General features: G+C 46.5%; 1 protein-coding gene across 1 annotated transcript in view; it reads right to left on the minus strand.

The window, feature by feature from the left end:
• Positions 1–22,787, minus strand: part of DAPK3 (death associated protein kinase 3) — a 35,916-nt gene extending 13,129 nt beyond the window's left edge. The window contains exons 1-5 of the mRNA XM_040324062.1: positions 22,571–22,787; positions 17,115–17,475; positions 10,715–10,844; positions 4,035–4,083; positions 2,807–2,833 (exon numbers count right to left, since the gene is read on the minus strand). Of these exons, the coding sequence (XP_040179996.1) occupies positions 2,807–2,833; positions 4,035–4,083; positions 10,715–10,844; positions 17,115–17,475; positions 22,571–22,632 (629 nt within the window). The 5' untranslated portion in view covers positions 22,633–22,787. The remainder of the gene's footprint in view (positions 1–2,806; positions 2,834–4,034; positions 4,084–10,714; positions 10,845–17,114; positions 17,476–22,570) is intronic.
• Between the last annotated feature and the right edge of the window lie 3,329 nt (positions 22,788–26,116).

A 26,116-nucleotide genomic window follows, 5' to 3' on the forward strand; every position in this document is an offset into this window, starting at 1 on the left:
TGGCTGAGGGAAGGTTTTCATTCAAGATTTTACAATACATGGCCCCTCCATGCGGCAAAAATCAGTCTGTACCTTTAGCAGAGAAACAGCCCCAAAGTACTGTATAAGGATTCCACCTCCGTGCTTGACTGTGGGGATGGTGTTTTTAGAGTCATAGTCAGCATATTTCTTCCTCCAAAACACAGCGGGTCGAGTTAATGCCAAAGAGCTCAATTTTGGTCTCATTTTACCAAAGCACTTTCTCCCAATCCGTCTCTGAATTAGATGTTCACTGGCAAACTTCAGACGGCCTCTACATGTGCCTTCTGGAGGAGGGGGGGGACCTTGCGGGGGGCGCTTCAGAATTTCAATCCATGGTGTTTAATAGTGTTACCAATGGTTTGTTTGCTGACTGTGGTCCGAACTGTAGTTCTGGGCTGATCCCTCACTTTTCTCATGATCATCTTTACCCCATAGGACGAAATCTTGCATGGAGTACCAGACCAAGGGCGATAAACTGTTATTTTATATTTCTTCCATTTGTTAATAATTGCTCCAACAGTTGTCTCCTTCTCACCAAGCTTCTTGCTGATGATCTTGTAGCCCATTGCAGCCGTGTGTAGGTCTACAATCTTGCCCCTCATGTCCTTTAACAGCTTTATGGTCTTGGCCATAATGGTGGGCTTAAATGAAAAAGTTTTTGTGGACAGGTGTCCTCTATACACATAACGAGTTGTCGTTGGGAGCACTCTCTTAACCTCTTCCATACCGGGCAGTTATACACACTTCCATACCAGGCCTATTCCGGCACTTCTCTCCTACATGTACAAATCATAATTTTTTTGCTAGAAAATTACGCAGAACCCCCAAACATTATATATGTTTTTTTAGCAGACACCCTAGGGAATAAAACGACGGTCATTGAAACCTTTTATCTTGCACGGTATTTGCGCAATAATTTTTCAAACGCCTTTTTTTTGGAAAAAAATTGTTTCATGAATTAAAAAAATTAAAAAACAGTAAAGTTAGCCCAATTTTTTTGTAAAATAGGAAAGATGATGTTACACCGAGTAAATAGATACCTAACATGTCACGCTTTAAAATTGCGCACACTCATGGAATGGCGCCAAACTTCGGTACTTAAAAATCTCCATAGGCAACGATTTGAAATTTTTTACAGGTTACCAGTTTAGATTTACAGAGGAGATCTAGTGCTAGAATTGTTGCTGGCACTCTAACGCACGCGGCGATACCTCACATATGTGGTTTAAACGGCGTTTACATATGTTGGCGGGACTTGCGTGTGCGTTCGCTTCTGCGCGCAAGCTACCGGGGACAGGGGCGTTAAAATTTTTTATTTTATTTCTTTTTTTTTTTTATATATTTATTTCTTTTTTTACACTTTTTTTTTTTTTATCACTTTTATTCCTATTACAAGGAATGTAAACATCCCTTGTAATAGGAATGTGTGTGACAGGTACTCTTTATGGAGAGATGTGGGGTCAATAAGACCTCACATCTCTCCTCCAGGCTGGAAAGCATGAAATCGGTGAAAAAAAATTCACCGATCTCATGCTTGCTGTTGCTTAGCAGCCGCAATCGCGGCTTTGTTTACTTACGGGGACCCGGGCGTGACGTCATCACATCGCGCCCGGGTCCTCCGACGGTCATAGAGATGACTGGTGACCATCTGGTCACCAGTCATCTCTATGCTTCCTGCGAGCGCCGGACGATTCGTTCTCCGGGCCCCCGATGGCACGGGAGAGCCCGGAGAAGCACCGGATGGCGGCGGGATCCCCTCCCGCCGCCTGTAAGAATGATCTAGCGGCGGAACCGCCGCTATGATCGTTCTTACGTTGTGCAGAATCGCCGGCACAAGAGAAGGATATCTGAATGATGCCTCTATCTGCAGGCATCATTCAGATATCCACCCCACAAACCCAGGACGTCATATGACGTCCACTCTGAACGGCAGAGGTTCTTTGTGGACGTCATTTCACTATGGGCCGGTAGGGAAGTGGTTAAATTGACAAAAATAATCTTGTGTACCACATGAGCACATACTCTAGCTAGTCTGTGGGAGCCAGAATTATTGTTGGTTGGTAGGGGATCAAATACTTATTTTACTAACTGAACTGCAACTCAATTTATACCATTTGCATCATGTGTTTGATTGATATTCTGTCTCTATCATTTAAAATACACCCATGATAAAAATGTCTTTGTCAGTGGGAAAACGTACAAAATATGCAGGGAAACAAATAGTTATTTTCCCCACACAACACTTGTAGGCAACTATAAAACGTTGTCTTTTAATTCATCTGAACTTCAGGTAAGCATCCAAGTGAAATAGAAAACAGCCCCCGTTTGTATCTATTCAGTCCTGAAATTTACATAGTCCTTTTGGAAAGAGCAGCCAGGAGGATGACACAATTAGGGAATACATAGCCGACACCTCACTGCCGCAGTCTGTAGACTCGAGTAGTGAAGGAGCAGCAGAAGATGGCTTAGCTCATCTCTCTGCTCCTGTCAGCAAATCTGCATGACGCTCACCAGAATGGGTCCCAGTGCTGCCCCTACCTCACCTAGTCTAAACGCTGCTGTACAGCAGACAGAAAGTGGTTCATATGATTTCAAAGTCGGGTACTTACAGTGAATGCAATTCAAAGATACACATTTTATGGTCACAAAGCTGCATTTACTTGTGTCTTTTACATCTGTCTGAAGTTCAGCTTTAAGGGGTACAAGCACTAATAAACCCGAGATATGATGGGCTAGCAAAAAGAGAAATTAGGATTTGTATCACTATGGTCAGCAAAATACTCACAGGATGTAAGTTATAACTCCAATGCTCCTGTGGAAACAAAGACATATGTTAAGTCAATAGGATAACAATTTTGAATACAGTCAAAAATTTCATCTTACAAAAAAAATAAAAATTCTCTCTCACATTTCTCTAAATATTTTATTCTATCTTTTCATGTGAAAACACTGATGAAATTACACTATGCTACAATGTTGTGTAGTGAATGTACAGCTTGTATAACAGTGTAAAATTTGTTGTCCCCTCAAAATAACACACAGCCATTAATGTCTAAACTGCTGGCAACAAAAGTGAGTACACCCCTAAGTGAAAATGCCCAAATTGGGCCCAATTAGCCATTTTCCCTCTCCCGGTGTCATGTGACTCATTAGTGTTACAGGACCTCAGGTGTGAATAGGGAGCAGGTGTGTTAACCGTGGTGTTATCACTCTCATTCTCTCATACTGGTAACTGGAAGTTCAACATGGCACCTCAGGGCAAAGAACTCTGAGGATCTGAAAAAAAAAAAAAAAAAAGTTTCTCTACATAAAAGATGGCCTAGGCTATAAGAAGATTGCCAAGACCCTGAAACTGAGCTTAAGCACGGTGGCCAAGATCATACAGCGGTTTACCAGGACATGTTGCACTCAGAACAGGCCTCACCATGGTCGACCAAAGGGGTTGAGTGCACGTGCTCAGCGTCATACCCAGGGGTTGTCTTTGGCAAATAGACGTACGACTGCTGGCAGAATTGCTGCAGAGGTAAAAGGGGTGGGGGGGTGGGTTACAGCCTGTCAGGGTTTAGACCATACGCCGCACACTGCATCAAATTGGTCTGCAGGGCTGTCATCCCAGAAGGAAGCCTCTTCTAAAGATGATGCACAAGAAAGCCCGCAAACAGTTTATATAGACAAGCAGACTAAGGACATGGATTACTGGAACCATGTCCTGTGGTCTGATGAGACCAAGATAAACTTATTTTGTTTAGATGGTGTCAAGCGTGTTTGGTGGCAACTAGGCGAGGAATACAAAGTGTGTCTTGCCTACAGCCAAGCATGGTGGTGGGAGTGTCATGGTCTGGGGTTGCATGAGTGCTGCTGGCACTGGGGAGCTACAGCTCATTGAGGGGACCATGAAACAAATGCTTCAGTGGCTTTGCGAGTATGGACACTAGGTTATATAGCTTGTAATAAGGATTTTCATAGTCTGGGTTTAATGACACTTTAAAAAAAAAAATAACAACGTATCTTACCACATATCTGCCTCTAGACCGAGAGGTTCATAATTTACTATTTCAGGAGCTATGAAAAAAAAAAAAAAAAAAAAAAAGGAGAAGAGAAAATTGTAACATTAGAACAAATTCTACACACAGCAATGAAAAACAATTTCTTCATTCAAAAGTGTTGAGCAGAAGGGTGGGGTGGCCATTGTACACTAGGAAACATCCCAGAAAGCCACAGTATGCCTATTCTTCTACACGAAGATCTGTGGTACACACCTGAACTGTTATGGCCCTGCACTTTTAGATCAAACCACAAGACTTTTTACAGAATTTCTGGGGATACCAAGGAAATTGCCATTGATGATATACCGTATACCACGCACTTCCCCCCCCCCCCCCCCCTTAAAATCAGGGGAAAATCGTGGGTGCGCGATATACGCCGATCCCCGCTTCGAGCCGAGTGTACTGCGCACTCGGCTAGGCTCGGTCACGCCTAGCTCCGCCCGCAGCCACGCGGGAGGAGCCGAGCGCGCAGGAAATTCGGCTCTGCACAGCGCGCCAAATTCAAACACGACGCTGCAACCCCTCGACGGACCCTGCCGCAGACGGACGCCGGGCAAGACATCCAAAATGTAAGTTTTTCCCTAAACTTCCCTCCTCAGCTTGGGGTGCGTGCTATACGCCGGAGCGCGGTATATGCCGATAAATACGGTATATATGTTTTTATTATAATATCATAAAAGGTGCAAGATTATATATATATATATATATATATATATATATATATATATATATATATATATATATATATATATATATATATATATATATATATATATATATATATATATATATATATATATATATATATATATATATATTTGTAGTCAGAGTCTTCGAGTATGAACTGTGATCACCCTAACACCCAAGGCCTGAGGTGTGCCTTGGCCTAGCTGGTCGGTATGCCTGAGAAGAGGGCATACCCAGAATGTAAGAATAAGAAAATGTACAAGGAGTAATAGTATGTATGAAGCTGGGGGAACGGGTAGGTGGGAAGCCTGAAATGGCGCCAACACCGGACCCGACGTGGGAGGAGGCTTTAAGTACTCAGCAGACTCCTCCCACAAACACAGGCTAGCCTTCGGCCAGCCTTTACACTTGTAGTCAGAGTCTTCGAGTATGAACTGTGATAACCCTAACACCCAAGGCCTGAGGTGTGCCTTGGCCTAGCTGGTCGGTATGCCTGAGAAGAGGGCAAAAGACACATGTATAGGTGAAGAAGGGTAAAGAACAATCCGTCCAGTGGAGTAGCGTGCACCAGGAAGGCAACCGTATACATATCCGGTACGAATCCGCAATGACAGGAAAACCCACCGACCCATGACTTGTGACAGCAAGAACCCCCCATAGAACCTGCGAAACCGCTCAGAACTCGATGACCCATGAAAGATGGATCGCGCCTGATGCTCGAGACAACCCCACCATGAGGAATGAACTGCTTGTGACAAGAGGATGCATGGGGGAAATAGAGCAAGGGCCAAGCGGATTGAAATTCTTCAACTGGGCACTACCCATGCTGATGAGGGGGAAGTGAGAGGGTAAGTTGCAAAAAGGACAACAGGCAGGAGACTAAGTGTCAGCTACCTGGATAAGGCCAATACACTAGGCAATAGAATCATGGCACATGGGAACCAAGCCAGACTCACAGATTTAGGAACATAAACTAGCAAACAAGACAACAGACCACCAGACATGCAACAACTACCACCCCCTCGGCACCTACCCAAGTACGAGAACATGAGCAGAACGTCAACACCACTGCGCGTGAATGAACCCGAAGACAGCCCCCCCCCCCCACCCTTGTATGATTGGTAAATGAGCCCGAGTAACCTGCAGCGCAGACACAGGCAATTAACTGAACACTCAGGGCTAGTGTACCCACGGAGCGTGGTGGGCAGTCGTATAGGTGTAAGAATGAACATGCATCGTATGACGTATGGTATACGGGCGAGAAGATTGTGGTCAACAATCATTAAAACGAAACCTCAGCCCGTATGGATCTGTAGACGTGACAGATCCCGATATGCGAATACTAGCTAACTAACCCAGGTGCGACATGACAAAGTACAATGAGACATAACCAACGAACGACAACCACGACATGACAGACGCTATGACCGACATACTGGGGCAGAAATGACAGAAACGTGAGACTGGGGCAGAAATGACAGAAACGTGAGACTGGGGCAGAAATGACAGAAACGTGAGACTGGAACGCTGGGCCCGAAACGCAGAGACTGGAAGGCTGGGCCCGAAACGCAGAGACTGGAAGGCTGGGCCCGAAACGCAGAGACTGGAAGGCTGGGCCCGAAACGCAGAGACTGGAAGGCTGGGCCCGAAACGCAGAGACTGGAAGGCTGGGCCCGAAACGCAGAGACTGGAACGCTGGGCCCGAAACGCAGAGACTGGAAGGCTGGGCCCGAAACGCAGAGACTGGAAGGCTGGGCCCGAAACGCAGAGACTGGAAGGCTGGGCCCGAAACGCAGAGACTGGAAGGCTGGGCCCGAAACGCAGAGACTGGAAGGCTGGGCCCGAAACGCAGAGACTGGAAGGCTGGGCCCGAAACGCAGAGACTGGAACGCTGGGCCCGAAACGCAGAGACTGGAACGCTGGGCCCGAAACGCAGAGACTGGAAGGCTGGGCCCGAAACGCAGAGACTGGAAGGCTGGGCCCGAAACGCAGAGACTGGAAGGCTGGGCCCGAAACGCAGAGACTGGAACGCTGGGCCGCAGAGCCAGAAATGCCAAGTATGAGAATATGAACAGAACGTTGAGACCACTGTGCGTGAATGAACATGGACGACAGCCCCCCCCCCCTGTGTTAAGTGAGCCTGAGTAACCTGAACTAAACACTCAGGGCTAGTGTACCCACAGACCGTGGGTTATCGTACAGGTGTAACGAATGAACGTGCATCGTACGACGTATGGTATACGGGCGAGAAGAATGTGGTCTACAATCATAAGAAACGAAACTTCAGCCCGTATGGATCTGTAGACGTGACAGATGCTGAGATGTGAGCACTAGCCAACCAACCCAGGTGCAACGTGGACAAGTACAATGAGACATTGTAACCACAAAGAAGACAACGCTATGACGGACAAACACTGACAGACATCATGGGGCAGAAACGCTATGACAGAAATCGCGGGCCAGAAACGCTATGACAGAAATCGCGGGCCAGAAACGCTGACAGAAACGCTATGACAGAAATCGCGGGCCAAAAACGCTATGACAGAAATCGCGGGCCAAAAACGCTATGACAGAAATCGCGGGCCAAAAACGCCATGACAGAAATCGCGGGCCAGAAACGCCATGACAGAAATCGCGGGCCAGAAACGCCATGACAGAAATCGCGGGCCATAAACGCTATGACAGAAATCGCGGGCCATAAACGCTATGACAGAAATCGCGGGCCATAAACGCTATGACAGAAATCGCGGGCCATAAACGCTATGACAGAAATCGCGGGCCATAAACGCTATGACAGAAATCGTGAAGCAGAAACGCTATGACAGAAATCGTGGGGCAGAAACGCTATGACAGATAACGTGGGCAGAAATGGTATGAGAGAAAAGCTGAGTCTGAACTGCTGAGCCTGTAATGCTGAGGCGGAAATGCGATGACAGAACCCTGGGGGAGAACGCTAAGGGAGAAACGCTGCGCCTGAACGCTGAGGCAGAAATGCAAAGACAGGATCCTGGGCATATGGAAATGCTATGACGGAAACGCTGAGACTGAACCGCTGAGGCAGAAAACGTAATGACAGAAACGCTGAGACTGAAACGCAATGACAGAATCCTGGGCCTGGACCATTGAGGCAGAAATGCACAGACAGAAAACTTGGGGCAGAAACGCTATGACAGATTGCTGAGACTGAAAATGCAATGACAGAAACCTGGGGCAGCAACGCTATGACAGAATGCTGAGACTGAAAATACAATGACAGAAACCTGGGGCAGCAACGCTATGACAGAATGCTGAGACTGAAAATACAATGACAGAAACCTGGGGCAGCAACGCTATGACAGAATGCTGCGATTGAAAACCAGACCCCCCCGCACCCAAGGACTGAAACACCCCCCCGCACCTACCAGGAGCTGTGACGAAAAACCCCTGGGGCAGAAGTGCTGTAACAGAACGCTGTGACAGAAACCCCTGGGGCAGAATCGCTAAGACAGAAACCCCTGGGGCAGAATCGCTAAGACAGAAACCCCTGGGGCAGAATCGCTAAGACAGAAACCCCTGGGGCAGAATCGCTAAGACAGAAACGCTAAGACAGAAAACGCAGGGACTAACGCTATGACAGAAACGCAGGGCCAGAACGCAGGGACTAACGCTATGACAGAAACCTAGGGACAGAAACGCAGGGACAGAACGCTATGACAGAAACGCAGGGCCAGAACGCTAAGAAAAATGCATCGGCTGAAAATGTGGCGTGACAGAACTCAGTGAGGACGCTACGACAATTTGCCGCAATGTATGAAAACTGCCAGCGCAACCTGTGGGAGGACAACCCAACGCCCCCATGCTGCCAGCTTTATCCCTGAAGAAATGGGTGATAGGCTGCTGGCATGACCCCAGGAATGAAGGGTGGACAGCCTCCCCCCCCCATACTGCCACCGTGACCCCCCCATGACAGCGTGTACCTGGAGTGGTAAGAGGGAGGGGCCCCCCCTCCCTCAGCGTGAGCTTGTAAACTGAAAGGGAGGAGGAGCGGCGGCCCCCGCAAAACACCGGCCTGTGCCTGGAGGAGGGGGAGGGAAGGTGGATGGACGGCCCCCCCTCGTGCGCCCGGAGACATAGGAGTGCACCCCCCCCCCGTGTGAGCCTGGAAATAAGACCAGATCTGCAGGAGCTGCCGGCTTGTGCACGGAGGAGTGGGAGGGTGGATGACTGGCCCCCCCCATCCCCTCGTGAGCGCCGGGCGGCCCCCCCCATGCTGGAAGGAACACGGGGATGGCAGGGAGAAGCGGACCGCGCCACCCCCCCGGCCATGCGGGATTGAGCCCAGCGAAGGGTGGATGGATGGACAGAAGACCTCCTCCCCCTCCAGCGGCAGCACCGAGGAAGCGGGCGGGCGGCTCGCTGATGCACTGGAGAGAGAGGGTGGGTGGAGGATGGACGGCCTTCCCGCGGCCCCCCGGCATGAGCGCCGGCAGAAGCGGGCGGCCCCCACGACGCTGATGAAACCCCGGGATGAAGGGGGGGTGGGCAGGAGGTCCCCCATCGTGCACAGGAAAGGAACACCTTGCTGCGGCCAAAGTGCCGCTCTGTCTGGAAACCGGAAGTGACGTCCGCAGGCCGATTCAAACGCCTGAAATGGCGCCAACACCGGACCCGACGTGGGAGGAGGCTTTAAGTACTCAGCAGACTCCTCCCACAAACACAGGCTAGCCTTCGGCCAGCCTTTACACATATCAGACCCTGGCTTTACCACCTAGTGAGTCTAATTCTGTTTGGTCAGCTCAGTGATACGGTTCTAATATTTTTATCATAACAAGATAACACACATTTCAGGTTTTTCATATTACCGTATATACTCGAGTACAAGCCGACCCAAATATAAGCCGAGGCACCCAATTTTACTCCAAAAAAAAAAAAAATGGTAAAACATATTGACTCGAGTATAAGCCTAGGGTGCGAAAATGCAGCAGCTACTGGGTAAACTATGCCCATCTGCAGCCTCACTGTGCCCATTTGCAGTCTCACTGTGCCCACGGTTGCAGTCTCACACCGTGTCCATTGGCAGTCGTACCTTTTCATTAGTAAAACAGCGTGCGTCTGCCGCTGTGTAATCCAGATTCCTGTCTATTTGGCCATCCTTTGCAAGAAAGCCCCGCCTCCTCTTCGCCTGATAGGCGGAGCACTGATACAGTTTCCCAGCATCGTATCAGTGTTCCTCTATCACGGACGAACGAGGAGGAGGCAAGGCTTTCTTACAAAGGACAGCCGAATACACAGTGGCAGACACACGCTGTTTTACTAATGGAAAGGTACCGCATCATATGGATTACACAGCGGCAGACATGCTTTTAAACACGTTTTACTGCTGACTAGAGTATAAGCCAAGGGGGTAGTTTTTCAGCCTAAAAAACTCTGCTTATACTCGAGTATATACAGTATGTTGCTACCTTTTGATCAGAGAACATCTTGTGGCAAAAAGTGATTAGCCTGGAGTTAGATTTTGACAGGTACCCTCTCCCCCACCCCACTTCTCCCACAGCATTCTGGGAGAGGTCACAGAAAGCTGCAGGACCAATCAAATAGAACAGCGCGGCTTGTGCACGCCCAATGAGCAACCAGCTGTGAAGCTTCAAGCAGTCACAGCCTGCTGCCCACAGCTAGTATGCCTGCGCCAGGGACCAAAGCCCGGTGAAGAAACCGGGCAGGCGAGTATCCCATTATTAAAATGTTGACAGCTACAGTTTTTGTAGCTGATGACTTTGAATTTCTGAACAGATGACTGGACAACCGCTTTAACTGAACAAGCAGAAGTTAGAAGCTGATTGGTTGACATGCACAGCTGCTCCAGGTTTTAGCAATTTCCCCCCAGTGTTCCATAAAATTCTTGAATTAAATAAAAGCAAAAAAAAAAAAGGAGGAACATGAAAAACAGGTAGCAATGAATAAAAATTGTATGCGTCACTTACCAACAAATTCCGGTGTTCCAAATATATTTTTGAATTCATTTCCCGCTTGGATTTTGTGTGCAATTCCAAAGTCTATGAGTTTAATTCGTGGGTTTGGGCAGCTCTGGTCCAGCAACATAATGTTTTCAGGCTGCAGTGTAAGAAAGCAGGTTTGTTTTCATTAATAATAAAAAAATTAAAAAAAAATTAACCTACAGCTTGTTAGATTTGCTTATGTATGAAACACAGTTGATGTTTTGGCATATAAAACACCACTACTTCAATCTGGAAAGCTGTGAAATACAGCACTGACAGTGAAGTGGGCAGCGGCATCCTTAGCTCTACTTGTCAACCTTTAACGCATGTAAACTCCCCACCAAAACCTAGTAGGTGAAACTAGTGACAAGGCAGTGGAGGAACTGCAAAATAGCTTAGTTTAATAGTAGGGTTAAAGTGGTTGTAAAGGCAGAAGTTTTTTTTTATCTTAATGCATTCTATGCACTTGGTTACTGGCCCATAGTCAAAAGACGTCCTGTTTTTAAAGATGGATATCTCAGTAACGGCAGCAGCTGCTGCCACAACTGAGGTATCCATCTTTAGTGCCGACGGTCCTGTACACGATAACGGCGGTCTCCGCGGCGGATTCGCCGCGAGATCGCCGTTATTGGTGGCGGGAGAGGGGCCCCCCCCTCCCGCCGCTGTCCCGCGCCCTCCGCCGCTTACCGGAGCCGTCGGTAGCGGCGGAGGGGATCGCGACCATCCGGCAGCTGAGCAGGGACGAGACTGAAGGAAAAATTTCCTTCGCCCGTCCCCCATAGCTCTGCTGGGCGGAAGTGACGTCAAAACGTCAGTCCCGCCCAGCCTCTTAAAGAGAGACATTTTTTTTTTTTGTCATTTGAAAAAATGACATTTCCAAAATTTTTATTTTTTTTGCATTTAAGCCCAAATATGAGATCTGAGGTCTTTTTGACCCCAGATTTCATATTTAAGAGGACCTGTCATGCTTTTTTCTATTATAAGGGATGTTTACATTCCTTGTAATAGGAATAAAAGTGATAATTTTTTTATTTTTTTTTATTTCAGTGTTAAAAATTGTAAAATAACTAAAAATAAATGCGAAAAGCAAAACATTTTTTTTTTAAAGCGCCCCGTCCCAACGAGCTCGCGCGTAGAAGCGAACGTATACTCGAGTAGCGCCGACATATGAAAACGGTATTCAAACCACACAAGTGAGGTATCACCGCGATCGTTAGAGCGAGAGCAATAATTTTAGCCTTAGGCCTACTCTAACTCAAAAAATGCAACCTGTAGAATTTTTTAAACGTCGCCTATCAAGATTTTTAAGGGTAAAAGTTTGACGCCATGCCACGAGCGGGCGCAATTTTTAAGCGTGACATGTTGGGTATCATTTTACTCGGCGTAACATTATCTTTCACAATATATAAAAAAATTGGGCCAAATTTATTGTTGTGTTATTTTTTAATTTAAAAAAAGTGATTTTTTTCCAAAAAAAGTGCGCTTGTAAGACCGCTGCGCAAATACGGTGTGACAAAAAGTATTGCAATGACTGCCATTTTATTCTCTAGGGTGTTAGAAAAAAATATATATATATATAATGTTTGGGGGTTTTAAGTAATATTCTAGCAAAAAAAAAACTGTTTTAGTCTCGTAAACACTGAATCTGAAAAACAGGCTCGGTAACGAAGTGGTTAAGATAAAAAGCCATGTGTGTGTAGCAGTCCACCCAACACTTACCTGAGGGGATTCTATCCATGAGTGCCTCAGCTGTCTGAGATTCTCCCTCCCGATTGGCTGAGACACAGCAGCAGCACCATTGGCTGCTTCTGTCAATCAAGGTCAGCTAGCCAATCAGGACAGAGAGGGGGTGGGGCCAGCCAGAGCTCCATGTCTGAATGGACACAGGGAGCTGCGACTCGGCTTGGGTGCAAACATGTCATACTTACCTCCACTGTGCAGTTCGTTTTGCACAGAGTGCCCCCGATCGATGTCTTCTGGGGTCCCTCGGCGGCTGTCTCGGTCCTCCCCGCAATTAGTCACCACAGTCATGCGAGAGCTCGGATAGTGGTCACTAATTGCAGGCGCGCTCCCGTGATACAGCGAGTGGCCATAGCAGCTCACTGTATCAATCGGCCCCGCCCCTCGGCGCGCCGCATCACTGGATGTGATTGACAGCAGCGCCAGCCAATGGCTGCGCTGCTCTCAATCCAACAGCGCTAGCCAATCAGCGGCCAGGCTGAGCGAAGAGAATATCGGGACCGCGCGGGACTTTCGAGGGGTCAGGCAAGTATAAACGGGGCTCGGAGGGGGGGGGGGGGCGCCGGCAACATCAGATGTTTTTTCACCTTATTGCATTAAGGTGAAAAGACATTTTTCCTTTACAACTCCTTTAAGGTTTACCATAGCCAGATAGCCACAGCACTGTTGTATTGTACACCATGGGCTTTACAAAGATCAAATTTACTGCAAGGCAGCAGTTTTCTTTGTGTGCACACAGCTCACATTAAGATGGAAAGGACGATGAGATTATCAGACGAATGATTGTCCAATTTTTTCATGCTAGTCTACATATTGAAAATTGAGAGATTACTAAAAGATCAAAAATTCTTGTATGACAGAATACAACTTTGGAAGTGATGTAATGTATTGTAAACCTGTACTGAACAAAAATCGTACGATCTGGTAATGCACGAGAAAAATTGTCACGTTTGTCCCTTTGGAGAATTTTGAACGAAAACTGTGTACAAACGATTAGATTATCTTACGATTGCTTCAAATGCAGTATCTTTTTGTATGATTTTCTGATCATGAGTATGGGCCTTAAGATGTAGAACATGTACGAGGTGCGTATAGGATTGTGTAACACACACACACACACACACACACACACACACACACACACACACACACACACACACACACGCGCGCTCATAATTATATACTCTGGCAGAATTTATGATTTCTTGGCCATTTTTCAGAGAATATGAACGAAAACACAAAAAAACTTCTCTTTCAATCATGGTTAGTGTTTGGCTGATCTCAAAATGCGCAGTTCATGCAAGACAGCCCAAGAATTTACAGGAATTGGAGATTTTTTGCCAAGAGAAATGTGCAGCTTTACCATCTGAGAAGATAAAGAGCCTTATCCACAAATTCCACAAAAGACTTCAAGCCGTCATTGATGTTAAAGGGGGCAATACACGATATTAAGAACTGGGGTATGTAAACTTTTGATCAGAGTAATTTGGCAAAAAGCCTCCAGTTCCTGTAAATTCTTGGGCTGTCTTGCATGAACTGCAGGTTTGAGATCTCCCCAGAGTCGCTCAATGCTATTGAGGTCAGGAGACTGAGATGGCCACTCCAGAACCTTCACTTTATTCTGCTGTAGCCAATGACAGGTCAACTTGGCCTTGTGTTCTGGATCATTGTCATGTTGGAATGTCCAAGTACGTCCCATGCACAGCTTCCTGGCTGATGATTGCGAATGTTCCTCCAGTATTTGATAACATACTGCATTCATCTTGCCATCAATTTTGACCAAATTTCCTGTGACTTTGTAGCTCACACATCCCCAAAACATCAGCGATCCACCTTCGTTTCCCAGTAGGATTGGTGTACCTTTCATCATAGGCCTTGTTGACTCCTCTCCAATAGTAGCGTTTATGTGGCCAAAAAGCTAAATTTTTGTCTCGTCACTCCAAATGCCAGAAGGTTTGAGTCTTGTCTCTGTGCCGTTTTACGTATTGTAAGCGGGATACTTTGTGGCATTTGCGTAGTAATGGCTTTCTTCTGGCGACTCGGCCATGCAGCCCATCTTTCTTCAAGTGCCTCCTTATTGTGCATCTTGAAACAGCCACACCACATGTTTTCAGAGAGTCCTGTATTTCACCTGAAGTTATGGGTTTTTCTTTGCATCCCAAATAATTTTCCTGGCATCACCAACCATCCCATGAAAGTGAAAGGGACTGTTGGTGACTCAACAGCGGGTCAGACGAGGAGCCACTGCAGGACAGAGATGAGAGTTGATCTTTAAAAAATATGATTTAAATCAAGCCTTTTTACTAGCGATTTAAATCATGGTTTGAATTGAGATTTAAATCAAATCCACCCTGCTTAGTAGTAAAAAAAGTTATTAGTCTGATGAGTCACTTTCTACCCCAGTCAGCCCACGTCGGGGCTGACCAGGGCTTTAGCCCCAAGTGAGCCCCCAAAAAAGCCCCAGGTCTCGTATTAAGTCAGAATTATTAGCCCCAAGTCCCAAGGCCTGGGGTTGGTCAGGAACTCTGGGCTATACAGGGCCGGACCGGCCGCCTGCCCTTGGAGTGTTTTGCAGGGCCAATCCTGAGGGTGCATGGGCTGCCTCTGAAGAAAAGGGTTGAGCGCCGCCGGATTACAGGAGGTGGAACTCAGTCTGATGACACTGTGGCTGTAGGGGTCCAGGAGGCGGAACTCAGTCTGAGTCATTTTTTTTTTTTAACCCCATTATGTTACTAAACTTCTCAGGCCGGGGGTTCACGACTCTGTTTTTTAGTGCTTGCTGCAGAAACACACTACAGTTCATTTACATGTTTTCCTATGGGACACATTCACATCCATGATTTTTTTCCCAGCTGCTGTATATTTGGAAAGGGCAAGGACTTAACGCAAAACGGTGCCATTTTGTTTTTTTTTTGTTCAATATACTTCAATGGAGAAGGTGCAGAAAAGCATGTAATGTGTTTTTGCAGCAATTTGTGTTTTGTAATCTGCCCAACAACAAATTGGCCATTATCCGATTAATCAATTAATCGAAATAATTGGCCAACTAATCGATTATGAAAATAATCGTGAGTTGCAGCCCTAGTTTTAAGAGTGGTTTAATAGACACCAAATCGAAGTCAAATATCTTTTACATTCCCTCCCCCCCCCCCCCAAATCACATGGTTTTTCTGCTCTTTACCGCCACCCTTTGGTCAACTTCTGCTATTGTTGGTTGATTTTAACATTGGTTCTGAGCATGCGTGTTTGTACTTTGGACTAAAGTCCGCTGAACTTTTGTACAGACAATAGGATTTTGCGACGTAGGACTTTTGAGGGGGAGCTGCCAACGAGAATCAGTAGAATCTTGTACAGCGGTTATAAAAGTTGCATACACACTGTGTGAACAGAAGTAGCTGTCCTTGGCTGCTTTCAGATATAAAATCTGTAAATAAATGGCTGGTGCCTCCACAGTTCACATGTAACAACTCATCTCAGTGATATCATGCGAGCAGAGCCACCCACGAACCATGGATGCAGCCTGCACACAAACTTACTGCAGTTAATCGGCCAGAATGTAGCAAACTTTCCACCCTCCTGTGAATGTAACCTACAACGTTTTCAAAGTCTGGTGCCAAATCTTTGACATTAGACGATAGCGATAAGCAAGTGAGATCCAAAAGCACAGCAATTAGGTTCCATATTTTTTTTTTGTAGTGCAGGTTAGAAAATAAAAAGTTAAAGCGGATCTCCAGCTTTATTGTAATTTTAAATGGTTTGTTTTAAGTCAAGTTGGCCAAAATTTACTTTTTCCTACACCAACAGGCGTGCCTGCTGGATGTGCTGTATAAACTGTATGTAGCGTCAGCTACATACAGTATACAGCCGTGTTTTTCTGGCTGTGGGGGTTCAGCCATTCATAGGCAGCTTTGTATTATCAATGACTCCTCTGATTGGCTGAGGTCGGACATTGTGTTGTCACCGGCCCTTCTCTCCAATCAGAGGAAATACAAAGCTGCCTATGAGTGGCTGAGCACCACTCAGCCCTTTCAAGTTTGTTCTAGGTGTGATTACGTCCCACAGCTAGTACACAAAGCTGTATACTGTATGTAGCAGTGGGCACACCTGTTAGTGTAGGAAATCATTCGTTTGTCCAGCTTGGCCCAAACAAACCATTTAAAGTGAGAGAAAAGCTGGAAATCATCTTTAGACACCCAATCTTTTGGTGTTGATTTAATTTTTTACAACTTACCTTGGACCCTTAGTGGTTGGACCCTACTAAGGGTCCAACCACACCACCTGCATTGAGTTGCTTGTTCAAGGAAGGCCCAACATAGCAACCAACAGAAATCCATTGTTTCCAACTGGCACAGTTCACACCAATGCGCTGTTGGTGTGTGCATGATGATAGCGGAACATGCTACATTTAAACACAGTGCAACACGCTGCAATGCAATACAAAGCATCCACCACACGCTGCAACATGCGTTAGGAAAGGAAAAGAAAAATAAAGGTGTTTTTTTTCTCCTGCTGTGAAAAAAAGCACATCAATGCAATGGCATTCTTTCCAATTTGGGGGCATAATAATAAACTAAACATCTTAGTGTATAAATCTAGATTAACTGTGAGTGACACATACAACATAGCAAATGTTGCACATAAATACCTTGAGGTCAAAATGGGCAATGCTCTTGTGATGCAAGTAGTGGACCCCATCAAGGATTTGTTTTAAAAACATGGTGGCTTCTTCCTCACTCAAGCTTTCCTTTTGTGCCAAGAAGTCAAAGAGTTCTCCCCCTGATACTAATTCCAATATCAAGATCACATCGGTGCGATTCTCAAACACATCATGTAGCGTGATGATGTTTGGATGCTGAATTTCCTTTAAGATGTCCACCTCTCTCTCAATCTCCTCCCGACTCACACCTCGCCGGCTGGAGGACAAACGACGCTTCTTAATAAACTTAGCTGCATATTCTGATCCTGTTGCACGTTCCCGGCACTTCCGTACAATAGCAAATTGGCCACTGAAAAGAAAGATAAATGCATTTAATATTTTGGCTCCTAAAAAGGTAAAGAACAGGAAACTGAAAAAAACAAAACAAAAAAAAAAAAAAAACACCACATGAAAAACAATGTTCTCATTTTCTGCTTCTTATGTTCTTACCCGATACAAAAAAAAAAAAAAATCTATACAAAAATTTAATTAGTACTATTTTGTAATATATGTTAGGTCTTTTGATTAAATTACCCATCTTAAAATAGAACAAGTCACACAGATACATTGGAGAAGCTAGGCTACAGGAAAACTTGATGTCGGCCAACCAGGCATGAAATTGCCTCCAATGCACATACAGCGCTGTATTCTTCAGAGGTTCACTAAATTGTGACCTGTGATTTACACTTATGGACGACAGGCACAGTACATTACAGTTCTCATTGCAATTTTATTTTCTTTATTTAAAAAAAAAAAAAAAAAAACACACACTTTTATTAATGTTAAGCTAATACAGATCTGTACCTCTCAAATCAATCCATTGACCTTTGTTAGCAAACACAGCTAAAGTGTTACATGGCCAATTATTCCCTTACAGAAGGTGAAAATAGGTTTAGAGACTAGTTCACTTTTAAGAAAAATAATAAATGCACATACTTTTGCAGAGAAAAACACGTGCAAATATTCCCCCCCCCCCCCCCCCCCACAGGAACCTGCAAAGCATCACATTTATGATTTGTGGATTGCAGGTACAATGCCAGGCTCCTACAGACACTTCCTCCAGCTCCCAGTCTGTACCTCTGTACAGGCTTTCAGTTACTGGGCTGGAGGAAGTATCGGTGCACTACAAGTGTGTCGATTACTGCATGCATGGTCCATTGAGAACTGCAAGTCCATCTGCTGCTTTATTCATTTACAGATCGCCGATTTTAAGTGTGACAGTGGCTGTAGGAAACAGGAACTGCCAAATGCTGTCTCAGAGAGGGACTCAAGGTAAAGGCTGGAGAGTGATTGGCTCCTTTAGCAGTCTGTCAGGAGTTCGGAGGATGCAGAGCGAAAGTGGTTTGCTGGATTTTGTTTGTGTTAGTGGATGCACACTGCCCTGGCAGGGAGAAAGCGCACACACAGGTGTCTCCTTTAGCAGCAGATACCTGAAGGAGACACCCACAAAACAGAGACTGGGGCCAGCCAGCCACCTAAGAAAAAATACGAACATTCAAGACAATACACAATGTGTAAAATGATATTTTTTTTTGTCTTATGTATCACTTTAAGAAGGCTCTGCACTGGTTTACTGGGGTGACTTCCGATTCATTTTAGTCTGTGTTACCATGACATTTCTACTTATAGTTTATTTGTTGCTCCCCAAAGAAAGTTATGGTTTTCAGGAATCACACAGATTATGGCCAACCTGCCCAAAACACATTCCTGCAAACCAGTGGCTTAGGATGCATATGTGGCCAAGAGGAATAATGGAATGGCTCCAGAGAGCTTCACACCATCAATGCATTAAAGCTTAAAGGGTCACTAAAGGAATTTTTTTTTTAGCTAAATAGCTTCCTTTACCTTACTGCAGTCCTGGTTTCATGTCCTCATTGTTCGTTTTTGCTTTGAAGTAGCTGTAATTCTGCTGTGATCTCCACACTTCCTGGTTGCCTGTTTCCTTATAACCATGGTACTGGGAGCTTTCTCACGGTGGTCTAAGCAGTCATTACTGTGTGTCTAAAACTCCTCAGAACCAATCAGATTCATTTTAAAAACAAAACACTGCCCTGGATTTGTTTGTTTTTGTTCTGTGAGTCTTCCCGACTCACCTCTCACCCGGAACTTCATGTATGTACCTTTAAAACCAAAAGTGAAACTAGAGGCACATTATATGATTGAATTTAATCTATTTTTAATCATTTTTAAAAGGAATCAGTTAACTTTTATGTCTCTATACCCTGTAAACAGTCATTTCAGCAAAAAAATTTTTTTCCTTTAGTGACCCTTTAACTCCGAGAAAAGTAAAAACCCTCCCTTGCTGTAGGGATGCTCATTTACAGCTAAAGGATTGGAATAGGCAGTATTATTTACCTGGTCCTCCCAACCCCTTCTAACCCTGCCATCATCAAGAATGATGCATAGCCCTGCACTGGAAGTAATGACATTAAGGAACAGTCTATTGTTGGAGCACAGGGGAGCGGAGGATCAGGTAAGTAAAACTGCTCTTCCCATCCCTAGACACAAATCAGCAGTTAACCCTTGCAGTGCAGGGACAGCCCTACAGCTAGGGGGAGGATTTTTCCTATTCCTGGTGTTGGACATTAAAGAAAAACTCTGGAATAGCCCTGTGTAGTTAGTTAAGCAAAACTGCTAATGTGATGTTGAATAAAATTGCCCTCTGTGTATTAAACTCACCAGTTAAAAACAAAACTGTGACGTCATCTCTTTGCATAGAATCTTCCTCTATCCGAGGTCTGAAGCAGCGACATCACTCTCTGCTAAGCTGGCCATACATGGATCAAAATTCAGCCAGTTCACCATGGATTTTGATCCATGTATGGGCACTTTGGCTTTACAGAAGTTGATCGACTTCTGTAAACCACCCGGTCAGGTTTTCCCTGCTTATTCAGCACTGATCAATGTATTCAAAAGCCAGGGAAGTCTTCCCACTGTCAATACAAAGGCTTAATGGGGAGGATTCCCTCATCCATCTTAAAAAGTGTGGATGGAAGAATCCATTTTTTTTTTTTTTTTTTAACCCACTGGTTGAACGAAAACAAATCACTCATCTCTGGGCTGTTTCGTATTGTCACCACTTCCTAAAAGAAGTTCAGTTTTGTTTTTTTTAAATGTAAATGCACATCTTTTTACAGGTTTAAAAATAGAAATAAACAATAAAAAAAGTGTGTATTATATTTATTACTAGGAGCCTGGAATGTGTTGCACCCACGAACAGTAGATCTCTCACGCCATGCAGAAGTCTTGAAGTCTTGTCAGTGTATCTGTCTGCACATATGAGCAGACAGATACACGTTAACAAGAAGAATCAATGGACTACCAGAGCGCTCAACAGCACACAACTCTGAATGGATGACATGGATTGGGGAGAAGCTGCAGAAGTGGCAACACGTTACATGTGCCACCCAAAAAACAGGTGTAACATGTTCCGGAAGGTCAATATATCCTTTGAGACTACAAATCTCATCATGCACTGGGATTTGGAGCCTAAAAATAGGGGGGGGGGGGGGGGGGGTTGGCTGCATTTGGAATCGATCAGACTCCTGGCCCACCTATGCTGCTTGGTGGGTGGGCCAGACTGGGAGTCTGAGACTGTTGGACGCCCTCCCAGAACCGCGCCTCCAGGAGTGCCCCACAGATCGCTGTAAAAGGGCCAATCACAGCTGCCCCTTACCATGTGCTCATCTGTGTCCAATCACAACTGGTTACATGTTAAAGTGGAGGTTCACCCGAAAAGTTAATTTTTAACATTAGATCGAGGCTCGTTTTGTCAAGGGGGAATCGGGTAGTTTTTTTTACAATCAAAGCAGTACTTACCGTTTTAGAGAGCGATCTTCTCCGCCGCTTCCGGGTATGAGCTGCGGGACTGGGCGTTCCTACTTGATTGACAGGCTTCCGACGGTCGCATCTATCGCGTCACGATTTTCCGAAAGTAGCCGAACGTCGGTGCGCAGGCGCCGTATAGAGCCGCACCGACGTTCGGCTTCTTTCGGCTACTCGTGACGCGATGTATGCGACCGTCGGAAGCCTGTCAATCAAATAGGAACGCCCAGTCCCGAAGATCATACCCGGAAGCGGCGGAGAAGATCTCTCTCTAAAACGGTAAGTACTGCTTCGTTTTTAAAAAAAATACCCGATTCCCCCTTGACAAAATGAGCCTCAATCTAATGTAAAAAAGAAAAATTTCGTGTGAACTCCCGCTTTAACAGACTTACAGGTTATTGGCAGGCTTTTTGTCACACGCTGCCTCTGTGTGAGGAAAGGAGTGCCGATAACCGGCAAGGTTGACAGTACACTGATCATCAGTGCAACCCCATCAGTGCCCCCAATACCCTCCATCAGTGACCCCCAGAGAAGAAGAAAATGTACTCCTTTGCAAAATTTTATAACGAATAACAAAGAAAAACTTGTTTAGCAAAAAATAAGAAACCCTGTGGTGATTAAAGATCAAAGAAAGATGCATCCGTCTCCAAAAAAAATCTGAAAATTGGCATGGGCAGGAAGGGGGGAAAAAAAGTGCCCAGTATTGAAGTGGTTAAGGTGAAACTAGTGAGCTTTACTTACCCTCTTCTGTGTGCCGGTGTTGTGTCGATATGGTGCCCACCGCCGATAAGTGCCGAAAGGGCACTCCAGCTGAGTTGCCGATCAGCTGGAGCGACGTCACCATGGCGCGTATCATAGGGGCATGTTTTCGACGGGCGATACCGTTTCTCGGCCAGAATTGAATGCTATGCAAACAGCAGAGGGACACTGTATATGTCATAATGTGCCTTGCTGTTGCGCCGCAGGTTTACAGCGAGGCACAATCTGACATCTACGGTGTCCCTCTTCTCTTTGCCTAACTTTCAACTGTGCCCGTGAAATGGTATCTCCCGTCGAAAAAAAACCTCCAACGATATGTGCTATGGTGACGTCACTCCAGCTGATCCCTTCTGTTCTGTACATATCGATAGAACACCGGTCTTGGGATGACATGACTTGTGCATGCACAGGAGACAGTCTTCCCAGCATACAGGGATTGTGTCGGCGCTGAACCGCGCATGCACAGCTCAGTTTACATGCCGGGGAGCGTGCAGAGCAGTCAGGTAGGTGGATATTTACTGCAGAAGAGACATTGCACACACATTTTGAGGACTGTGCTAGGAAACCCATCCATTGTGAATAGGCAGACAACCCATGAAGAACAGACCCTGCACTAAACCTGACAGAGGTTCTAACACCACCTAATACTGACATAATTGGCTCTGGATAGATACACTGAGCCTCACACATCTCACACCAAATAGCAAGTTATCAAATCACGATGGTAACTTGCTATGGAATCCATGAACACAACAAGAGCCATTAGAGCGATACATAGACAGGGAAAGGATACTCTATCCTAAACACTTGAGTCATTTCACCTTCCAAGCTCCTCTCCCATCTCATAGAATTCCTCCACATTCTGCTGCCGGAATCCGCTCATGGTGCCCGGATGGTGAGACTCGTTCTCTCGGTGATAACTATACACGACCCCCTTCCTTCAGACACCCGGTGTTGCCTCTGTATTTCCGGACTCCCTACAATTCTGCATGCCTTAATGCTGACGTCACCCGCCTTTCTGACCAACTCGGAAGACCGTGGGAACGGAGCCCCGCCTCTTCCTTCCCAGCGCTACCTATTCTCGGCTGTGATTGGCGAACGGGAGTGCCGCTGTCCGCATTCCTTTCGCCAGACACTGCGGTCTTGTCTGGGGGGGGATTATAGAAGTGATGTCATGCTGCAACATTGTGTAGTTCAGGTGCCCTCCACATTGCTGCATTCTTCTGCTGTGAGCACGGCAGTCTGGGCCTGGCGCATGTCATAGGCTTTATTATGGGCGCTGGAGTTCTATTTCATGGGGGATGTAGCAATTTTATCAGTGGCGTCACTAGAGTTGGTGTCACCCCCCTAGGGCACTGCGCAGGCTAGTCCATCAGCGCAGCTTTCTCCCAGCCTGCCACAGTGGATGGAGCCGGGTTTGGGGTGGTGGATGGAGTCAGAATTGGATCAAGAGGAATGGATGGAGCCGGTGATCTGCCGATATGGTTCCTCCTATCGGTGTGGTTCCCCCCTTGACTGCGCAGGCGCAATCCGAGCCGACAAAAAAAAAACACTGAACCTGATCAGCTGTAGCAACAGGTCCAGGGTGATGTGGAATTCGCTGTAAGTGGCCAGTCGTCTTCATGTGCTCGCTCGGCCTCCTGGCTCTTTATTTAACATCCTCCAAGTCCACGTGGATGTTAAGGAATGAGCCTGGATGCCGCGCATGCGCCGTGTACAGCTGATCAGGTTCGGAGATTTCTATGAGCTTAGTCTGTCAAGCAGGGAACCATATCGATAGGAGAACTAGCTCGACAAGACACCGGAATGGGATCTGGATGAATGGAACCAGGATGGGCTTGGGGTGGTGGACAGAGCCAGGATGGGATCGGGGGGGAATGGATGAAGCTGGGATGGATTGGAAGAAAGGATTGGGGTGGTGGATGGAGCCAGAATGGGATCCGGGGATGAATGGAGCTGGGATGGGGGGAATTGATGGAGCTGGAATTGGGGTGGTGGATGGGATCGGGGGGATGGATGGAGCTGGGATTGGGAGAAAGGATGGAGCCAGGGTAGGATTGGGGTGGTGGATGGAATCGGGGGGAACGGATGGAGCTGGGATGGGATTGGGGGAAATAGATCGAGGGGGGGGGGAATGGATGGGATTGGGAGAAAGGATGGAGCCAGGGTGGTATTGGGGTGGTGGATAGAGCCAGGATGGGATCGGGGGAATGAATGGGGATGGGATTGGGAGAAAGGATGGAGCCAGAGTGGGATTGGGGTGGTGGATAGAATCGGGGGGCAATGGATGGAGCTGGGATGGGATCGGGGGTAATGAATGAAGCCGGGATTGGGGGTAATGGATGGAGCCGAAATGGGATCGGAGGGAAATGGATGGAGCCGAGATGGGATCGGGGGAATGGATGGAGCCAGAATAGGGTTTCGGGGTAATGGATGGAGCCGGGATGGGATCAGGGGTAATGAATGAAGCCGGGATTGGATCGTAGAGAATGGATGGAGCCGGGATGGGATTGGGGGGAATGGATGAAGCCGGGATGAGATCAGAGGGAATGGATGAGATCGGGGGGAATTGATGGAGCCCGGATGGGATGTTTGATTGGGAAAGGGGGGTTAAAGGATATGTGCTTTGGGGGGAGAGGTGCTGGGGTGGGGGGTCAAACTTTAGATCTACCCCCCTCCTTCTAGCACATATGCTCTAACCCCCACACCCCCTCCCTAAAATCACTCCTAGCAGCCCAGGACCACCCCCTCCCAATCACCATGTAAGACTTTTATTGCTATTACAAACCTCATAGGGCAGGTGTGCCTCCTCCCCCGCTCTTCCTCCTGCCCTGTGTACGTGAACATCGGAGCCGAGGAGGGGGCAGCTATAGTCCAGTCCAGTTCCTGTAGGCTGCAACTGAAGAGAGATGCGATTGTGGGAGGGACAATCGGACCCAGGCACCCTGTCCGTCAGTGTCTCTGCCTCACTCCCTCCTCACACATCGTGTGGTGCTGAGAGGATAGCAGAGATTCCAGAAAGGAAAGAGGGAGCAGCAGAACCCAGTGTCAGTCCAGGCCTGGTGTCACCCGGGTGCCGGCCACCTCCCCCCATAGTGACCCCACTGGTAGTAATGCTGCTGCAGTAATGCTATAACTTGGTAGTATAGGACAATACAAGAGGTTGTTGGCTAATACAGTCTCAGCTGGTAAATTGCAGCTTACCAATTCTTCGATGCAATGACTGCACTATATTCTAAAATGAAATTACAATTACAGGAACATTTCAGAATGTTTTATAAATATTTTTTACAAAAATTCTAATGCAGCCTACACACGATCGGGTTTCTCGGCGGTGAAAACACCGCCGAGAAACCCGACGGGGAAACCGAGGACCGGCTTGGTCCCTTTTACCCGTGTACACACGGCTGGTTTTCCTAACAGGTTTTCTCTTGGTCGAGAAAACCGGCCCTGTGTAGGCTCCCTAGTAGTGTTTCCCTATGGGAACCTGCCCATATATATTGTAAAGTTCGGGGAACCAGCTACATCGCAGGACACAGGCTTTTAAATCAAAACTGAGGTTTATTAAACTGAAATAGCTTCACAGCAGCAAAACAAAAGAAATAATCAGTCTCACCGACTTGTAGAGCTCAGAACTGCTATTGCAGTTAAACAGTCCTTGCAGGTAAGTTCTCAGGTAGCAGGCTTCCAGGCAGGACACTGCCAAGTCTTTTCACAGCTTTTCCTTGTCCACCATTCACCATGCATAGACTCTACTACACTCCTCCACTCTCACCTACAACTTCCTGTCTACTTTAAACCACTTCCTTAGACAGGTGTGTTAACCCTTTCTGTTCCCTTAAAGGGAGCACAGTCCAAACAGAGGGGAAATATAACGTCCTTCCAGGACCCAGCCACGGCATCCTGTACATATCCCCCCCCCCTGTGCCCCAACACCAAGGAGGTGGAGGCAACAGTGGAGCTCAGACAATGGACTCGGGAGAGGGCATCTGCGTTTTGATGCAGTCTCTTGGGCCTATGCTCCACTACAAACTTAAATTTTCCTGGAGCGTGAGGAACCAACGGGTAATCCTGGCATTAGTCCCTTTACCTTGCCTCATCCACGTTAAAGGGGCATGATCAGAAATCAACCTAAACTTCCTCCCCAAGAGGTAATATCTGAGGGACTCCAGAGCCCACTTAATGGCCAGACACTCTCTTTCAATTATAGCGTAGTTTTTCTCCGCTGGTGTCAACTTCCTACTGAGAAAGACTACTGGGTGCTCCTCACCATGAACAACCTGTGACAACACAGCTCCCAATCCTACATCGGAAGCATCAGTTTGGACAATAAACGCTCTTGAAAAATTGGGTGCTATCAAGACAGG

This window comes from Rana temporaria, chromosome 1 (genome assembly GCF_905171775.1).
Source record: "Rana temporaria chromosome 1, aRanTem1.1, whole genome shotgun sequence".
Lineage (NCBI taxonomy): Eukaryota > Metazoa > Chordata > Amphibia > Anura > Ranidae > Rana > Rana temporaria.